The sequence below is a fragment of the Eumetopias jubatus genome, unplaced genomic scaffold, assembly GCF_037043125.1.
Source record: "Eumetopias jubatus isolate StellerSeaLion01/CBP00866 unplaced genomic scaffold, mEumJub1_p1.0 scaffold_10, whole genome shotgun sequence".
In the NCBI taxonomy this organism is placed as follows: Eukaryota; Metazoa; Chordata; class Mammalia; order Carnivora; family Otariidae; genus Eumetopias; species Eumetopias jubatus.
Window position 1 is genome coordinate 82,975,421 of NW_028274816.1, and position 20,457 is coordinate 82,995,877.

The 20,457-nt window shown below is 50.9% G+C and overlaps 1 protein-coding gene across 3 annotated transcripts in view; it reads right to left on the bottom strand.

The window, feature by feature from the left end:
* Positions 1-20,457, bottom strand: part of RNF213 (ring finger protein 213) — a 101,854-nt gene that overhangs the window by 44,078 nt on the left and 37,319 nt on the right. For all 3 annotated transcript variants that reach the window (XM_088028094.1, XM_028112521.2, XM_028112522.2), the window contains 14 exons: positions 20,030-20,119; positions 19,221-19,343; positions 17,236-17,416; positions 14,914-15,087; positions 14,398-14,544; positions 12,813-13,402; positions 11,777-11,942; positions 10,575-10,792; positions 8,715-8,855; positions 8,432-8,596; positions 6,551-7,706; positions 5,493-5,686; positions 5,145-5,300; positions 948-4,556 (listed from right to left, as the gene is read on the bottom strand). In XM_088028094.1, coding sequence (XP_087884220.1) covers positions 948-4,556; positions 5,145-5,300; positions 5,493-5,686; positions 6,551-7,706; positions 8,432-8,596; positions 8,715-8,855; positions 10,575-10,792; positions 11,777-11,942; positions 12,813-13,402; positions 14,398-14,544; positions 14,914-15,087; positions 17,236-17,416; positions 19,221-19,343; positions 20,030-20,119 — 7,110 coding nt within the window. The remainder of the gene's footprint in view (positions 1-947; positions 4,557-5,144; positions 5,301-5,492; positions 5,687-6,550; positions 7,707-8,431; positions 8,597-8,714; positions 8,856-10,574; positions 10,793-11,776; positions 11,943-12,812; positions 13,403-14,397; positions 14,545-14,913; positions 15,088-17,235; positions 17,417-19,220; positions 19,344-20,029; positions 20,120-20,457) is intronic.

Genomic DNA, 20,457 nt, shown 5'->3' on the forward strand with positions numbered 1-20,457 from the left:
TTTCTCCTCCCTCTCCCAGGCAATGGGACGCACCTCAATATGCATTTCTCTATCCCTCCATCCCTCCCCTCTCCACAGCAGACCCAGCTCGTCAGCACCGCTGCTCAGACCCTCCATGAAGTCTCTCCAATGGCATCTCATCCCCATCTCTTGGCCCTTGCACCCTTAAGCTTCACACCACACAGCGACCAGTTCCTTGTTTCCGGCACAGATGGCACGGTTTCACACCTTTGCTCAAGTAGGAACCTCTGCCTATAATACTTTCCCAGCCGCATTCCACAATCGGCTTGAGGGTCCTCTGACCTCAAACTCTCATGTGCATTGCTCCTTTCTGCCCCCACGGATAGCAATGTCGTGTGATGCCAATGGCATCCATTCACGAGTCTTACACCGTATGCTGACCAAGGCCTAGAATTGTGCCAATGCATTTTTATATCCTTGGTGCCCTCAGCACGGTACTCAAATGTGTCACTTCATTTGTTGAAGTGAACACTGTATATAATTTTACTATCAGCACAGAGCTCTGCATAGAAAGAGGCACTCAAAACTTGCTTTTGTTGAATTTTTGTGAATATCTGGGTTTCCTTGCACTTAGTGGAGAGAAACTAAAGTCTCAATATATCCATTTATGACTTCTGAACACTGGCTTGAAAAGAATCCTGAATTCTTGGGGCGCCTGGGTGGCTCAGTTGGTTGAGCGACTGCCTTCGGCTCAGGTCATGATCCTGGAGTCCCGGGATCGAGTCCCACATCAGGCTCCCTGCTCAGCGGGGAGTCTGCTTCTCCCTCTGACCCTCTTCCCTCTCGTGCTCTCTGTCTCTCGTTCTCTCTCTCTCAAATAAATAAATAAAATCTTTAAAAAAAAAAAAAAAGAATCCTGAATTCTTGAAACAAGGGATGCAAGGCCTCTGAGATATGAAGGAGGACAAGCATAAAATTATTATCACCTCTGTGAAGATGACACGGCGTTCCAGATCCATGGTGCGAAGCTGAGCCTGAAGGAAGTCTGCAAAGGAGTTATGTTGCTGCCTGTGGTAGTATTCTTGAGACAGGGACTGTGCGGCGAACCTACCCAGGGAGGCAGCATCCAGCCTAACCACAGCATCTGGCGTGGCACAACCCAGCAGTAGCAACTTGGCCTCCTCAGATACCTTCTGGTACAGTTCCTCAGTCAAGATGCTGTGATCTAGCCTCTCAGTGACCTGGAGCACCACAGAGGCACACGCGTCCGGGTGGTAGCCAATGAAGACTTCAGAAGGGCTGTATTTGTGTCTGGCTACAAACTGCCCTGCTTTCACATCTATGAATCTCTCCACCCAGCTCTTGAGCTCTTCTACGATATTTTTCTGCCATTTCTCCAAAACGGTGTTGATATCCAGGTAGTGTTTCTCCAGCCGGTTAATGAGAGGGATGGGAAAATGTTTGTAGACAACGTCTTTCTCTTCAATGACTATCAAGCGGAAGTCTGGGTGAACCCGACATTTGACCCGATGGGTCCCCAGACCAAGGTCCACATACTTCTGGCCTCCAAGGTAGACATAGTACTGATTGAGCGCATCATAGAGGCTCTCATAGAGGCTCTGTAGGTTGAGCAGCACCACCATCTTGCCAGTTTCCATGCAGATCTTCACTCGGTTGATATTTCTGCAGACCTGGGTGTACTCTTGGTCCTTGGGAAAGCTGGAACCAAAAATGATCTCTGGCTGCTGGTGCTCCCTGAAGAACGTCTGCTGCAGGACCTGCAGGGCTGAGTAGTTTCTGGTCAGCACAAGCAGGTAGCGGGACTCAGAGTCGTCCAGCTCCTTGCCTGACACCTTCTGAAGGTCACTGTACATGTTCTGCTGGATCAGCTGCATGGTGCTGACTTCTTCTGACCACTTCGCCTCAGGTAAATTGGCTGTAAAAATGTCCAGGGCATGGATGTCATCTTTGCCACTGAAGTTCCGAAGGACAGCTTGTGCAATATCCCGTGGAGAGGGCTCTCTATTAGAAGCCTTTGCCTTGGTGAAGACCATTTTGATGAGGCTATAGTAGTCACGAAGCCCAAAGAATTCCTTGTCTTGCTTCTGACACACCGTTTCATAGGCTCTGGCAAAGGGTGCAAAGTACCCTCGGACTCTCTGTTGAACTAGGGGCTCTGAGGAGCAAATCCCCTTAGCGCTCTCTATGAGCTCCTTCTCGTTGGGACTGCCGCGTGACACAAAAAGACCCCGGTTCATCTTGGCAGGGTCCAGGGCCCAATTGGAAATGCCTATGAAGCCAACCTTTTTATGGGGGGCAGGATCATCTTCAATGCATCCGTATTCCAACAGTGGGTGCAGAGCCTTCAGGGGCATTTTAGGCGAGTCTTCTGCCAGTCCAACCTCATCCAACACTACCACAGAGACGTACTGCTGTAGGTCCTTCCCCTGCTGGAAGCGGGCACACTGTCTGAAGGTGCTTATGATGCCTTGGGGGGTAGAGTGGGGGCTGCACTGGAATGATACCAGATGGACCTGCTTTAGGCTCCGGAAGAGGTCTGAGTGAGCTGCCGGGCCTTGCATGGCATCTGCTACGATGGTCTTGGCAAGAGATTTGGAGCTGCCGGGCTTCCCCACCAGGAAGAGGGGAATCTTCAGCTCAATGCAGATAACCATCATGAAGACATTCTCCTTCAAAGCTGAGTTCTTAGCAATGGTTTTCCTTAAAGACACACCATTCAGAAAAAGACCCTGTGTTTGAGTTATCTCCTCCAGAATAACCTTGCTGTCATTATATGGTTCCGGAAAGAGCCTGCAAATGGCTCTCCAGTACGATTCCTTCTGTTCTAAAGAGGCGTGATAGCACACCCCGAGGGCTAGCACCAGGGACCAGAGGACAGGCTCTCTCTCCAAGTTGTTTTTGCTGACGTGGGACTCCTGAAGAAAGGAATCCAGCTTTGACAGGAGCATCCTACTGTGGCTGTAAAACCATGTGAACACTTTGACACAGCGCTCCACGTCCCTGAGGCTGACAAAGCTGCACTCATTTACTCTCGTCCTCATGAAACCCTGAGAGGCAGAAAGTACTTCTGTGATCACGCGAGTCTCATCTTCATCTATACCAATGGAGTCCACCAGCCTCTGCACAATCTGCTGGATGTAGAGATTTTCGGCGGTGTCATTCAGCTGTCCGAAATCCCACACCAGTGGGATCAGGCTGGGTGGCAGAGCATGCACTCGGTACACCAGCTGCCTCAGGGGGATGGAGCCAAGCCTCTCCGCCGTGTCCTCGGCACTGACCCTGTATCCCAAACCGGCCGACTCCAAACGGCAGATCATCTCCTGTGAGTGCTTCCGGTAAGGGTTGCAGGCCGCTATGATATGCAGGCCCGAGTCTTTGGCCAGGGGCTGGCCGCCCACTGTACCATCACACAGGACTTCCTTGATACAGCTTATGGCTTCCGTTGTATTGGCCTCATCAAAGAACAAGATGGTGTCCAGCTGATGTTGGTCCTTATTGAAGACAGCAAGTTTCTCTGCCTCCCGGACTTTGGAGTAGATCATCTCTGCAGTGGTTCCTCCATGGACCTTGACCAGCTTCATGGTTTCAGCTTTGGTACCCCCGCGTCGCAGGTCACTGAGGAATTTAATGAGCCTGGTTTTCCCGCAGCCAGTCTCTCCCATGATGATGACGGGGATCCCACACCGGAACCGCATCTCAATGGCAAGGATCTTCAGCATATTGTCCATTGTGAGCTCGTAAGTTTCATCAGGGTCCATGGGCCACTGGATCCCCAATGCCAGGCAGAGCTTTACAAGTTTCTCATGTCTGGGCAGCTTATCAAAGTCAACATTGAAGGGCACCCTCTGGAGCAACAGCCCCTGGTACAGTTCCATTCCAATGACATCTTTCTTGATCACCCTCCCACTGGAGAGATCAACGGCGTCAAGGCTGCCACTCCCGTTGGGCTGGATGTGGAAGCCTATGAAGGTCATGGACGTGTGGTCACCATTGAAGAACACGTATGGGTGAGGCTCTGACTCCCATCTCTTCCGGAGAGTGAAAGGGACTAGGTCTTCTTCCCTGACCCCGTCCATGGTGACTGTGTGCCTCCCTGGGCTTTGATCGGATGTATGAAGTGTCGGTGTGGCGAAATCTCTTGCCATGAAGATCATGAAGGTGACCACGAAGTTCTTGAAGCCTTGCAGTGTGTCTCCAATCACGTGTGGGTTACAGAAGAGGGAGGCCTCACAATCTCTGAGCTGATAATTCAGGAACCCAGCAAAGTTCCGTAGCTCTGACCAGGACGGATTTATCAACCCGCAGTAAATTAGGAAATACTGGAGGCATTCCCCAGGGGTGCCTTCCACGGAGCCTTCCTGGTACCAAAATGTGTCTAGGTTTTGTTTCTCATGGAACCGTTTCAAATATTGGTAAGGCCTCTGGAAAGTCTCGCTGCAGAACACTCTCTGATCCATCCCTGGATCGCTGCAGCTCTCTTCAGGATTCAGCTCCATGTCTATCACTTCTTTGGGAGGCCGGCAGGTGACTTTTGGGAAGACATCAAGAAAATTGAAGTGGGGGGTGTATGTACTCTAGAAAGGGGAGACACAAATAAAATGGTTATGATTCCATTTCCTAAAAAAAAGCTTCTGCATTTTAATCCTCCATGCGATCTACACTGGTTGGACCCTTTTAAGAACGCACTTCCCATAAAGTGATTTCTGTGGACTCCTTTGTGTACAGGTTGCTCTCTTGTACGTTGAGGCATCATGGGAGCTACCTGCTCCACCATTAGGTCCTTGTCACCCAACTTCCTGAAACAAAATCTCCACTAAGCATGTGTGTTTGTGTGCATGTGTGCCCACGGCTCCCTTTTGTTAAGAAGTGTATATGACAAGAGCCTCTTTCCCATCTTAGCTGGCATTAAGAAGGACGGACTGTGCCCATTAGATTTACCATGTTCTGAGCACCCCTGGCATTTCACTCAAATAGCATCAATCCTAAATCGAACAAATCAAACTCAAGATACTCCTAACTAGTAAGAGTATTTTTATTCCAGATGTTATTAAAAAATAACTGTAAAGATTGATTTATCTTTACTAACACAGCAGCCAGTGAGTTCACTGAGGAGAAGTGGGGAGTGCTGGAACAGACACGTGAAAAGGCCCTGTGGTACACACCCGCCTTGAAGGCGTCTTGGGCAGCACTGGAGTCCTTTCCAGGATTTCAATGATGTATAAATGGCATGGGTTCCGAAACCACATTTTCCCATTTATATCCATTAAGTACCGTAGGATGAGGAGTTTGAAAATGAACACCCAAAGTCCAGTCTGCACCTAGAGACAGAATCACGTGGGTTTGTTAGCACATACACAAAAGATGATGCGATCTCCCAACCCTGAGGACCGTAGTACTCTGTCCTTGGACACGGTGATACTGAATGTCACACACACAGAGGAAATTCTTTATACGGGGAGGAGGCAGGGCGGGACATGGGGGCCACTCGACTGAAATCCTGGGGCACGTACTGAAGAGGTCACATCGAAGTGGAAGATTGTGGGTCTCGTCTGGCCGTCAGCCTCCAGGAAAGGCAGGAGGGAGTGCAGAACCTGGTTCTCATCCACCTGAGGGTCGATTAGTCGGATCACCTTTAGGGGCACTTTTTTGCCTCTAAGCTTCATTTTCAGTTTTCTATGTAATCTCTCCACGTAGAGAGACTTTCCTGTAACATTAAAACACAGAAATCAGTGGGTTAAGCGTCTGACTCTTGATTTCTGCTCAGGTCAGGATCCAGGGTCTTGGGATTGAGCCCCACGTTGGGCTCCTCGCTCAGCACTGAGTCTGCTTGTCCCTCTCCCTCTGCCCCTCCCTCCGTGCTCTTCTCTCTCAAATAAATAAAATCTTAAAAAAATGAAACAAAATAAAATATGGAAATTAGGTGCCAGGGCTGTGGACCAGGAATGAGAGAATCCAGAAAGATTTATTACAAGTCATTTCTCTATGCAAAATTCAGAAGAGAAGCAATGTAACATCAAGTTAAAGAATACACTTTTGAACCCTCAAATTTCCTTGCTGCTGCCTGCTCACTCGCCTTGCCATCCCCTGGGATGGATGGTGGCAATCTGAATCGAAGGACAGAGACTGTGCCACCCACTTCCACGGGAGGGGAGGTACAGGTTTTCCATGCAGAGAAGATTGTGCTATTAAGGGGATAAAGTCAATAGAAGGGAAGTCAAGGGGCATCTGTTTCTTCCCAAGACAAAGCAATCACACCTCCCTCTGCTCTCAAGACCCACATCAACCCTGAAGTGGCCAACGGAGTTTAAAAGAGAGGGAGTTTCAGAGAAGCCTGTTTAGAGGAAGGTGACTTGGCTCCCTGGACTCGCCTGAGCGTGAAACCCAGGGAGAAAGGGTGTCCCGTTCCAGCACAGGCCCCAATTTACAGCTTCAGAGAATCAAAACCTCCCTGGGACTCAGTTTCCCCCCTACGGAGGGCTCCACCTGAGCTGCCCCTGCTGGATAGGGAAGGGCCGTCAGATGGTCCCTGGGACGCAAGGGGCCCGCCCACCCCGGGAGTTGTCATTACCGACGCCCGCTCGCTTGGAGACCACGATCCCCACGCACATCCGGTCCCGGAACACGCTGGCAGCTGATGGCATGTGCTCGGGGACCTGGAAATGCCGAGCCAGGTAGGCCTGGATGTCCTGGAGGGGCGCCTGGGGGGTGACAAGGACCTTGTGCTGGCTGAAGGCCGAGGGCAAGTGGCAATGTTCCCGCTCGGAGTCACAGATCATCACCAGCTGGAAGTCCTCATGGTGCGGCTTTGAGCACAGGCTCAGGAAGAGTGCCTCCACCTGGCAGGCCACCTCGTAGCTCAGCAGGTCCACGTACAGCAGGCTATAGATCCCCTGTCCCCGGGAGCCTGGGGTCAGACAGCGGCGCAGGAGTAGCGCCACTTCCTCAAACGTGGTTCCCGGGGTGCAGAGCAGCACCTCGTCGAAGGTGGGCAGCGGCTGGTGTGGGGTTTGCATGTAGATGGCCAGGGCAGCCGACAGCACCTCAGAGTGGCCACAGATGAGGAGGTTGGGCTGGCCGGTGCACAGGCCGTTGGGGAGGAGCCGCTCCACGGGACGCCCGCTCATCCAGCCCAGGTGGGCCAGACAGCGCCCAAGGGTCTCCAGGTCCAGGCAGTGAGGCAAGAAGGCACTCATGCATGCCATCGACTGCTCCATGACGGCCCTCAGCTTGCCCACCAGGCTGAACTCATGCAGGAGCATCAGCCGCAGCCCCTCAACCACCGTGCTCTTGTGGTGCCTGTCAGCCTCACTACTGGGCCCCTCGAGGGCCTTCACGACGTCCTTCAGGGTGCAGTTGCCTTTGATGAAGGACAGCATGGTGAGAGCGGCGTTGCTGGGCGTCTCTCTCTTGAGCTCTGTGCTCAGGTACACCAGCTGCTCGGCGGTGTAGTAGTTGAGATAAAAGTGCTTGGCCCGCTTCTCTGCCACGAAGCCCTTCCAGTGGTCCAGGAAGTGCTCCAGCTGCCTGCTGATGGCCTCCAACAGCTCGGCCACTGGCCCGCTGTCCTTGAGCTGGCTTATGGGCTCCAAGCAGAAGTCCATCCAAATGGAGACGTCGTGCCAGGGGGAGCAATACACCTTGGCATCCCAGGCCCTGAACAGCATGTTTCCAGCACAGTAAAGGTTTATGAAGGCTTGGACAAGCCGCTGCACGTTGCAGAACACCTGTGGCAAATGGAACCAGGAGGCAGATATCACAGAGCTGCGCCAGAGTTCATACAATCATCCAGAATGACATGAAGCAGATATAACTTGAAGTACTTGGGTTCATGTCTTTCCACTGGTTCCCTGTGTGGCCTTGAGCACACAGGGTAATCACAGAGGCCTTATTTCCCCATTTACATCATCAGCCTCCCACAGGACTCTCTGGTAAGGCTAAAGGATGTCGTCATAAAGTACATAAAGTACAAACGACCTTGAAAGAAAAAACTCATAAGAAAGTCCAGAGACTGTTACGTCATAAATGGATATTCCTTTATCAACATGGTCACTTTTGATTTCAATGAAAAATGACTATGTAAATCTTTCAGTCTTTGCAGGTTCCTGCTGATTTACAGAGTGAGCGAAGCAAGAGGAGTCTCTTTCTAAGACCTGCCCATGGGGTTATCTCCTCTGTGATTCAGAGGACTGAGGACAATTCGGTCTGTGCATCTTAAGAAGGGACTACTACCAAAGGGCCTGTTGGAGCTCAGATGTCTCCTGGGGTCAGGAACTGGAGGACCGCAGACCTGCTGGCCCCCTGCTCCATGGACTTAAAGCAGAGTGCTTCCTATCAACTAATCCAAACGCAAACCCTTCTGACTTTCTCTGGTTACCGGGCAGTGAGAGTCCTCTGCCCAAACATGAGCTCAGGACATCTGCTTGGCCCCAATGTCATCGCAAGTTCTCACCTTGGAAAATACCTCTACTTGAACGTTGCTGTGATCTTTCTTGCCAGACATCAGCATCAATTTGTTCAAAAGCTCCTTGAGGTCTTCCAAACAGTAGACTCGCACCTCCTCATGGCCTCCATGGCTCTCGGGCAGGAGCAACTGCAGAACCGTGTCTGGGGAGATCTGTGGAACTGTGTATGCTCAGAGGTCGTTTTTCTGGAGACAGAGCCCCACCCCCACCCCACTCTGCAGCAGCCTGCACATACCGCTGCCAGCTGTGCCGGGAGGCAGGGAGGCTCACCTTTTGGCCATCCGTGGGGGCACGGATCACATAGATGCCTCTGTCATTGATGGCCGTTGCCAATGACAGGGAAGAGAGTTCTACTGACCCGTGACTTTCCTTCACAGTTTTTAGCCACTCCAAGTTCCTGGCAGAGTCACGCTGTTGGGACAGGAGGGGAAACAGGCCACGGTGTGAGCAACCTTCCTTCTCTTCTTCCTATGGCTACTCCGTCTCTGCTCCCACGGGGCAAGCCCCCCGTCCCCATCTCCTGCCCGCAGGGGAGGCCTTCCTCACCCACTGCCCTCTCGTTTATCCCTCAGTCGCTGTCCCACAGTGTTGCTCTTTATGTAATGGGCTGTCTGTGTCCCTCCCAGTGGCCACTGCCCTGGCAAGCACATGGGGGCACGTAGACGGAACAGTGGGAGGGCTTTGCGCTCCCAGGCCCCCAGGCAGGGGTAATGCTGGACAGAGCAGGGCAGTGCGGCCTTACATTCTAAGTGTGCTTCTGGGGACCCCAAGCCCAAAGGAAGCACCTGGAGAAACTACAACAAAGACTTTTTGTTTGGACATAAGCTTCCAGCAGCGGAAACGGAACCACCTCTACCTGGTTCTTTTGCTTCTTTCCTCCCCCGCCCTCCGGTGGGTCTGGAGGACATTGCCGCTGTGCATGGGCCGCGTGGCACAGGATGGGTCTGCTCGGACCCCGGTGCAAATGGTTGACTCAAACTAACATGTTCATTCATTTTTCTGATAAAAAATTAATTTACAAATAGATAGGGGCGCCTGGGGGGCTCAGTCGTTGAGCCTTCGGCTCGGGTCATGATCCCAGGGTCCTGGGATCGAGCCCCGCGTCGGGCTCCCTGCTCCGCAGGAAGCTTGCTCCTCCCTCTCCCACTCCCCCTGCTTATGTTCTGTCTCTCGCTGTGTCTCTCTCTGTCAGATAAATAAATATTTAAAAAATTTACAAATGGATAAAGAAGATGTGGTCCATATCTACAATGGAATATTACCCAGCCATCAGAAAGGATGAATACCCGACTTTTACATCAACGTGGATGGGACTGGAGCAGATTATGCTCAGTGAAATAAGTCAAGCAGAGAAAGTCAATTATCATATGGTTTCACTTATTTGTGGAACATAAGGAAGAGCATGGAGGACATTAGGAGAAGGAAGGGAAAAATGAAGTGGGGGAAATCGGTTGGAGAGACGAACCATGAGAGACTATGGACTCTGAGAAACAAACTGAGGGTTCTAGAGGGGAGGGGGGTGGGGAGATGGGTTAGCCTGGTGATGGGTATTGGGGAGGGCACATACTGCATGGAGCACTGGGTGTTGTACGAGAACGGTGAAGCGTGGATCACTACATCAAAAACTGATGATGTATTGTATGGTGACTAACATAACATAAAATAAAATTAAAAAAGAAAATTAATTTACAGTGGTGCCTGGCTGGCTCAGTCTATGGAGCATGCAATTCTTGATCCCAGGGTCCTGAGTTCAAGCCCCATGTTGGGTGTAGAGATTATTTAAAGAAATTTAATTTATACCAATTGTGGAAAACATGGAAAGTACCAAGAAATATACAGAATTCAGTAACACCACCATTCAGAAAAAAACACTGGTCATACGTTAGTCTTTGTTCCATGTGTGGTTTGCACAGTGGAAATTGCTCTTATTTATGTGAAATTTTGAATCCTACTTTCTAACGTAACAAGGGAAAGAAAGCATTTCCACATATGAAGGAAAACTGGTTTTAAACATCATTTTAACATGTGCCACACAGGTGGGGTGACTTGTAGTCCTGCCCCTCGTGATGTCGAACAACCCGGTATGCAGCTTTGTGTGCTTGGTCGGATGAAGCCAGAAGGAAGACTTACCAGTTTACGGGGCAGGTGCAGGTCATTCTCCAGAGCCTTCCACAGTTCTTTGAGATGCATCATGAACTCGTCAAATCCTGCACTCGCATCCAGCTTATACAGCAGCGACGCGTAGCCCTGCACGGCATCGTGGAAACAGGCCACCCGGTCCACGTCGATGTCATTCTCCCCAGCGGAGATAGAGGCCAGGTCCACAAATACCTTCAGCTCGTTGATGCCTTGGGGCGAGGAGAGACAGGTGAGCGCCTGGGGGCTCCAGGACGATCCCGCACTCAGACCTCAAACAAGAACACTTAGGCTATAAATGGATAGTGATGGATTTGTAGGGTCTGATCCACTTTCTGCTTTTAGTACAAATCTGGGGCCGTGTTTCTTTTGCTGTTGATGTTGACACCACTGGCAAAGGCCAACAAAGCAACAGAAACATCCAGACATGGCACAAGCCTTCCATGCACTTTGTCGTGTATAGTCCACACAACATCGCTGTTAAATACAAAAAGAAATGGGCTCAGCTGGTAAATACTATGTTGACATTAACTACAAAAAAAATGGAGATAATTCTCTTTGGGCTACTTACTAATCAAAGGATGTGCGTCAAAGAGGGCCGAGGAGCCCACAGCTGAAAGTACCGAGCATCCAGATGAGAGACAGCACCCTCTCCCTGCATACCAGTACAGCTGCCGCCCCTTTCCTTCTTCCTCCACCTGTCTTCCTTACCTCTCCTCCCCACCGTGCAACCCCTTTGCCAGAGGCACCTAAACCACAGGACAAAAAAGGCTCCCGAGCTCTTGGCCAAAAAAAGAAGTGCACATAACACTGATGAGCTGATGTAATGAAATCTCTTCTGTGGATAAGAGCTTACCTTACTTTTTAGTTAAAATCAGCCAGAGAAAAAAGCTAAAGGGGACAAGATTTGTTAAGAAAATGATACCCAACTGTTCACAGCAAGCCTCCAGAGTGGGGGCAAAAAGTAGCCAAGGAAAGTTTTTATGCCGGAACAGATGAAATACTGCCCCGACGCATATTCTACCAACAATCGAGGAGGCACACACTGCACATCTACGGAAGGGATGCAGACAGCATGTCTGTTCTTTACACAGCACATGATCAAGGAGAGGGACTGCCTGTAAGTTTATGAAACCCCCCGTGAGCCATCTCAACACTCTCTCCCGACTCCCAGCAACCTCAATGACCGGCTGTACCTCCGAGAGCCTCCCGGACCCAGCTGATGAACTCCTTGCTCAGGGACAGCTCACTCAGACACTGGGACCGGGTCTCACTGATGTCCTGCAGCAGCTTTTTGGCATGGATAAGCTGCTTGCTGATCCGCTCCAGCTTCTCATGCCGATATGTGTCAAAGTTGTCAGTCTGCAAGACAGAGCTCTGCTGTGGGCTGGACCTGGTTACCTGGAACTCTGGAGTCCAAGCAGTGGCACTGACCATCCCAAAGACCCCGAACCATCCTTCCTGGACTTGCAGCAGCTGAAGGCAGGTGCACGAAGCTCCTGACCGCGAGTTGGGACGCTAGAGCCCCCACTGCTGTCTCCCCATCGATCCACAGTAGCTACTATTCCTCCATACCTCGCAGTCGGCGAAGCAACTTACGCAAGAACTCTGCCAGGTGCATATTGTTACTTTTCCTATTTTATGGGTAAAGAAGTGGAGGCCCAGAGCAGTGACCTGCTTGAGAACATGCTGCTGGGATCTAAGCCTAGGTGTGCATAATTCCAAATTTTGTGCTAAATTTTCACCATCTTCACATCTACATCATAACATAGATCATGGGACACCTTGTAAATCCTCACCTGAAGGAACACAAAGCAAAGCCCCTGCTTCTTCACCATAGCAGAGGCGGCTTACCATGCGCCACCCCTTGCCAGCACTAGCAGATGTGAACACAGAGGGGGCGAAACAAACCCAGCTCTTGCCTCTCCAGCCTCTCTCTAACCTGATGAGACCAGATGACTGGTTCCAAATCCTTGGCTACCGGAAGAGGGTCACTGCACATTCCCAAATTCTTGTCCCTCATGGCCACCTGAGAAAATGTTCACTTGCCAGGAGTGTGCACGCTGCTTATAAACAGGTAGAAACGAAGCCCATGGCATGATCAGGCATCCAGTGAGATGCAACAAGAACTCCTGGGGGAAGCTGTGAAACCATCCTGTCCGGCTTCCAGAACCCGGAGAGCCCATGGGAGCCCCCCACCCCCACCCCACGGGTCCCCGGCAAATAACTTACAAAGTTTAACAAAGTGTGCAGAACACCAAAGTCACCGGTCAGGCCCAAATTCTCCTTGACCTTCAAGATGACCTTGGCTGAGCTGACAGCCTGGTTCAGGTGATGGTACTCCCTGATCTGCCCAACGCGATCCTTGATCCAGTCCTGTTGGTCGCTGGGGTCCAGGACACACATAAGACGGAGGTCGGTGTCGAGGTGGCTGTATTTATTCACAAAGTCCTTGAAGGTGGTGTCAACCTCCTGAAAGGTGATCTCTCCTGACCTCAGATCCTCATATAGTTTCATAAACTTCTTGAAACAAGGGAGAAACAGATATCTATAGGCCTCCTCAGGCTGAAGAATCTGCCTTTCCAGGTCTTCCTCAGACCCACTCAGCATTTCTGCAGCGTCTTCCCAGAAGACCTGGAAGATGTGGCTCTCCTTTAGCTGCTCCATCTTTTTGGCCATCTCTTGGACTTGGGGGCTCAGGTTGTAATGCGTTGTCCTCTTCACATCCGGGGAGCTGGGTGACAACCTCACTGTCACGGCGTCACTCAGTTTTTTACTGCCAAGATCTTCCAAGTGTCTTTCTGCCATCTCTTCCACATCCACTTTGAAACCATAAAGGAACATCAGAAGTCAAACCTCTACTGGCCACACCATTGTATTTTATTTTCTGCATACCTACTGTCCTTGCTGCTCATAAGAAAACTCACGTGAACACACTTGCTGGCATTTTTCCTCACTAAGAACCCATTTGTCTCCCTGCCAGCCCCCACCCAACTCCCAGCTCGTTCATGAATTTTCACAACAAATCAAGCACGGTCACTTCTGGGCAGGGATGACAGCATGGACACTGCCTGCTTCACTCCCTCCCCATATCCCGCACTCCAGGGCCAGAACAGACATGGTCTTGGAAAAGTCATAAGCCAGCTGGGCTGGGAGGAGCAGAAAAGGGCGGGGCGGGGGGGCAGGAGTTGAAAAGCAGATGTGCAGCAGTGGCCCAGGCCAAGCTGGGCCCCAGGGCGTGGAACCCCAGCCCACAGCAGGGAGACTGGGAGTCAGCCAGGCTCCTGCCACAGGATTCCCAGAAGCATACACACTGATCGTACAGCTGCTGGAGGTAGGGAGCTGGTGAGGAAGTGAGGAGGCCTGGCTCGAAAGGCTGAAGAAGAGAATTTTAATTCCAGAGACAAATAAGCTGGAGCAAGAAACATAAAACAATGATGGTCTATTTCACGGCTTGGCTGTGAACGGTGTATGTACACAGACGTAATCACAGAACCCTGAATGGTGATCTGATTGAAACCCTGACAGGACTGGGAATGGAGAGAGGCTGGAAGGGGTGCGTGTGTGTGCGGGGCCTGGAGAAACAGAGACCCAGCCCTCAAGTTCCACGGGGGCTGATGCTTCAGCCTGAACGGTGAAGGGGATGTCTAAGTGCGCCATGCAGGGGCATGGGGATAAATACCAAAAAGAATAAGGAGGTGCGTGTGACTTGCCTCCCCCGAGGCTGCCGTGTGACTTGTGTTCACTGTCTGCTCCTCTGACCCTTCTCTCCTGGGGCCCCCTCAATGTCGTTCGTGTTAACTCTTAGGAGTATCACCTTTTATCAGATGTTTCACCTTCTCACACAACCTCAGGAGACTGTCCACACATGTCTTCTCTCTCTTCAGAAATTTCAGCTCATCCTTTCTCCAGTCCAGCACTTCCTTCATATTGTGCTTCTCTTGGAGTAAAAGATCTTTTCTCTCTGGAAGAAAAAAGGGACCCAGTAGAACAAACAAGCAGAGCCTTTTCCGTGCAACTGTCTCCTCCTCCACATCCCTTTGAAGATGCTCCACGTTCATGGCTACGGGGAGGGACAAGGGGGCTGTGTGCACAGCCTCACGGGCAAGTTGCCTACGCGCTCGGCCGCGTGGAGACAGAGCGGGTCTTACTGGGTCACCATTTTATCACTTTCCCACTGTTTTCCGGAGGATTGGAAACCATCCCCTCTCCATTTACTGACAGGAAGAGCCACTCATCGTAAAGATGACGAAGGTCTCCCCTCTACAAAATACACGGGCAAGTGCAGTCATTGCCCACTAACCTGAAGCTCAGACCCCACTCGGATACTTACTTATCTGCCAGATGTCCAGAAACCGATCTGTGCACTTCGTGAGGAGCTCCAGTTGACCAACTAAAATGGTGCCATTCAGGAGGTCCTCACTGACTTTCGTGAACACAGAGTCGGCGATAGCCAACAGCCTCCTGCTGTCCTCGGTAACACTGGCTAATATCTTCTCATTGGTTCCTGATCAGGTGGAGAACAGAGTTAAAACAGTGGGTGTCCACTTCTCCCCCCAACTCCGAGAAGCATGGGGGTCCCCAGCAGCCTCATTGTTCTGCCCCCACTTCCACACAAGACAAGTGAAGGTCACTCCGTGTCTCCAGATGTGCTTCTCCCTTCATTCGATTCTGCTTTTGCCTGGAAGGCTTCCCAATGACCTTGTTAATGAAGAGGACTCCTCCCATGGCGGGAATCAGCCAGGAGAGCCACGTTGCTCGGGGTTTTAAAACCTGGGCCCCGCTCAGCATGCTGAATATCATTCTTAAACCACTTTGTCTCCTCTGCATGCCCCCATCTGGAGAATCTGTGCAGGGGAAGAGTGGCTGCACTCGAACCCCGCGAGGGTGACCCAGATTGTTTTAAGGGGGCGTTTTCACAGCACATGGAAACAGAGAAACATCAATGTGAGTGTTTGATTCTCTACACATCTTGGCTCTCTGGCAAAATTTTGAATTTGAATTTTAAGATCAATCTAGAGGACAGAGTTTTTAAATATATTGAGTTCAACCACCAGAAGCTTTCCCTCCGAGTAATTTTAGGGTTGTACGGCATGATGAGAAGAGCAGATTTCTCTGTGCCATTAAAAGCACATGCAGCAGCTTTGTTCATAATTGCAAATTCCTGGAAGCACCGATATGTCCTTCAGTGGGTGAATGGACAAACTGTGGTCCATCCAGACAATGGAATATTATTTGGTGATAAAAACAAAGGTGCTTTGAGCACAAAAAGACATGGAGGAAACTTAAATGCACATCACTAACTGAAAGAAGCCCATCTGAAGAGGCCAGAGACTGTACGACTCCAACTGGAGGACATTCTGAGAAAGGCAGAGCCACAGGGAGGCGTGGGGGAGCGCGGGGCATTTTTAGGGCAGTGAGACTATTCTGTAGGATATCATACTGGTGGACACACATTGTACATTTGTCCAAAACCACGGAGTATACAACACCAACCGTGAACCCTAAGGCAAATTGTGGACTTTAGTTAATAATTGTGTCAATATTGGCTCCTCAGTTATAACCAATATCCCACATCACAATAAGACATTAATAGCAGGAAAAACTGTGTCGGGGGCAGGGAGGTACAAATATGTGAACTCTGTACATTCTGCTCAATTTTCCTGTAAACTTACAGCTGCTCAAAAAGTGTCTATTAATTTTTAAAAAAACATAAACGTAACCTTTTCAAGTGGGTAGCTTTCAATAATGTACATTAAAATCCCACATCCATGATCTTACTTTATCCCCACCACACCCACATGCAAGGAACTCAGCTTTTTTTTGGCTGTCCCTGTCATCTGATGGAAGAGAGACTCCAAATCATCTCACTGGGATTTTTAGTTCTAAATCCAGTGCTTTCCCACTAAATCTGAATCTGACAACTTACAAACTGTAATGTGATGTTTTGGGGGCAATACCTATCTCCCCCTCTTTGATCACAAAATACTCAGGGGATGCGGGGGTAGGGGCAGAAGAAACAGATGGTACTTAGTCTTTGGTCAAAAGTCGACAATATAGGATCGGACGTTGATGCTGATCTCAGACTAACAGAGAGGGGTTTCTACAGCCAGACACGCGTGGGTTTGAATTTTAGTCCTTGATACTTATCCCTGAGACCTTGGGTAAGTCACATTACACCCCCATCTGAAGAACGGAGATCTTCCAGGACTGTGTCAGGGAACCCATGTCGGCATGGTAGCTGGGGCATGGCCAGCATTCAGGGAAGGGTGGCTTTCGGGGTATTTATTTATTTATTTGACAGAGAGAGACAGCGAGAGAGGGAACACAAGCAGGGGGAGTGGGAGAGGGAGAAGCAGGCTTCCCACCGAGCAGGGAGCCCGATGCGGGGCTCGATCCCAGGACCCTGGGATCATGACCTGCGCTGAAGGCAGACGCTTAACGACTGAGCCCCCCAGGCGCCCCTGGGGTTAGTTCTTATTCAGAGTGTAGGATATTCTGAATCCCCCTGGGTTCCTCCACCCGGTCTGCTTCCTTTGTCGAACATCAACACATCCTAACCGAGTATCAGGTCATAGTCTGCCCCCCTCCCCCGGGGGGTCGGGCAGACACAAGCGGACAGAGCAAGCATTCCCAGCACCCCACACAGACGTACTGCACAACTTGAAGAGATGCTTCATGTCCGGCCATGTGAGCAGGTGCTTTAAAACCTCATCCAGGTCATCCATGGCCTCCCCGTTGTTTCTCGGCCAGGACTTAGTGATCACAGCCGACACAAGAGTGCCAAATTTCCGCAGGTCATGAGAAGAGATTCCCCCAAGAATACTGGTCTGAGACTATAAGATAATGAACAAAGAGAGAGAAATGGAGGGTTTTTTTTTTTATTTGTTTGCTTTTGAATAACATAATAAATCTCTCATCCAATAGCACTCCAGAAATCCTCCGTGAATAGTTTAACAGAGTCTCAAAAAAAAGCAAGAGAATAAAATACTTCACTTTTTCCAAGACATTCCTGTTTCCCTGTGTGCTGACTCCTCATATGTGACGGGTAGCAGAGACATGGAGATGTGCACACGTACACACAGGTGTGGAAACAGGCGCGCACGGACACAGACACGCCTGCAGGCCACAGCCCCTCTCCTTCCGGCTCACCGTCACTTTCTGTTTTTCCTGGACTTACCATGAAAAACACCAACCATAATGATATGTGTAAACCATTGGTACACACACACTCTGTCATAAACCCTAACCCTAAACTGTCCTTCTTTTAAAGCCTGCCTACACACAGCACATATATTTCAATTCTCCACCAAGAGATAAAACATCCTCCCCCCTTCTTTAGGTTCAAAGTTTGTACAAAAAGTTTTGGTAACTTGTAAAAAAAAAAAAAAAATAGGGTTAGTTTATAAGAGATACTTATAAGGAGGACCATACACCGTGACCAAGTGGGATTTATCCCCAGGAGGCAAAGTTGGTTTAACATAAAGAACCCGTTAACATGGGGCGCGGGTGGCTCAGTCGTTAAGAGTCCGCTTCAGCCCAGGTCATGGTCCCGGGGTCCTGGGATCGAGCCCCGCACCGGGCTCCCTGCTCGGCGGGGAGCCTGCTTCTCCCTCTGCCTCTGCCCCTCCCCCTGCTCGTGCTCTCCCTCTCTCTTTCTCTCTCTCTCGGAAATGAATTAACAAAATCTTAAAAAAAAAAAAAATTAACGTGATACATCGTATCTAGGGAGAAGGGAGGGGGTAGGGCAATCACAGGCTCGTCTCCAGAGACGCAGAAACCTTTCACACAACGCCCCATGCCATCTGGAGTGCAATCTCCCAACGAAGCAGGAACAGGAGGCGCATCCTCGACCTGACGAAGGGCTTGCGTGAAAAGCCCCCGGCTAACTAACGACGCGCTCGGGGTGAAGGGCCGAGGGCATCCTCCTGAGATGGGGAGCCAGACGAGGACGTCCGCCCCGCGCTTCGAATCAGACCAATTAGCAAGAGCAAGATACACACGCATCCGCATCGGAAAGAAAGAAGTAAAAGTACTCCCACCAGTTACCACGGGATTTCCCATACGGAAGACCCCAGAGCACCAGTGCGTGCACGCACTTCCGCGCGCGCGCGCACGTACGCACACGCACGTACACACGCATGCCTACGCAGGCGCGCGCATGCGCACACACGCACAGTTGGGAGCTGTTCCCAAGAGGCCGTGTGCGGCAGACTCGCTTCCGGCTTTGCAGAGAAGACCCTCCCCGCAAGTGAGTTGACGGAATCTTTTCAACTTCGTCCATTCTTCTTCCGTAAATGTTCCGTCGGCATGGCGCCGGCGGTAACACAAGCCAGCCGCAGTGACCCGCACGCCCAGGAGTGGCGCGTTGGCTGGCTCCCTGCGCGCTCACCCGCGAGCGGCTGGGATTGATGGCGCGTCACCTGTCGCAGCAGGAAGCTGGGCGGCATCGCGGGGAGGCCGTCAGGGACACCGAATTTCAGAACCCTTCCCCTAGGCCGGGAGGTGGATGGCGGGTGCCCACGCCTGCGCTGGCAGCGGGGCCCAGGACCAGCGGGGCCCAGCGCCCGGCCCCCAGCTCGCGGTGGCCGAAGACGGCGGGGAACCCAGACGCGTTTCCCGAGCGGGAGGGTGGTTCACCTGGCAGGCGGAGCTCACTGCTTCAATGACACACTTCTCGAAGCATTTCGACACGCTGTCTTCTAGGCCCGTGGCGTCCCAGTAGGGGCTGCAGAAGGCGGAGATCTGGACGAGAGGCTTCTCCTGCGAGGACAGTGAGCGCTTTGGGGGCTGCACTCTAACACTCTGGGCAATGAGAACATCATTCTCTACTTTCCCCACACTGCAGCGGGTCCCCATTATTCCACCTTCCACCCCGCACTCACCGTGTCCCCCGCGGGGCCCCTCTAACTGTAGCCATGACACGAACAAGACTCCCAATTCAGAATCTCCCTTCCTACATTGCAGAAAAAGCGGCTGTCCCCGCAGCTTGCAAAAACAGGTAAGTTTTGAAAAGTAAGTGATTTCCCCTTGTTTCTACTTCCCTAAAAAGCATCATTTAATAGTTACATATAAACATCGCCTATCATGTAAAAACAAACCCTAATTTTCCTAGGGTCGCAGGCTTTAAAAATGAAGAACACTTTTCATTTGTCCCTGGGTTAAGGCTTCTGTCACCAGCAAGCCGCTTGGAGCTACTGCATATGGGGGGCTTTACTCCCCATACCTAGGGTTTCCCTGGTGGCAAGACCCCGTTCCCTTCTTCTTCACTGGAATATCATCTTTGGTCAAACTAGTAAGGCTGGATCAAAAATGCAAGGTCATACTGACCCAGTGCCCTGCGCACACTAGGGCTATCCATTCAAATGCACCTTTCTACCTGTAGGTTGTTACAGATGGTCTGGATTCATCAACGTGCCCCCTGAAAAGAACACCCTGACTTCTGGTACCTGTTTGATTCTCCCTTCCAAGTCCCCCATCAAGGACTCCTTCCAGCCATACTCCACGGGGAAGTTTATTTCCGCCAGCCGTCTCCAGACCTGCAAAGCCCACATGTCAGTGACAGCCACATGACAACTAAGTGCCAGGATGAATTCTATGAAAAAGGAAAGACTATTATGGCAGTTCCAGGGGCGATGGGCACCTGGGTTTTGAGCCTTTGTCGCTGGTGAACTGTCAGTGGCGAGTCAGAGCCACCCACCCCAGCCTTTGAGAAGGAAGGGCCCTGACAGGACCGGGCAACCAGGATGGTCCTTCTACCGTGTAACTGGTTTTTATTCTGAAAGTATTTCTCTCCCTTGCTTTATTTCAAAAACCTTCGAACATAGAAAAACAGTTACAAGAATGGTCCATGGACATCCGTATTTCTTCAACTGGA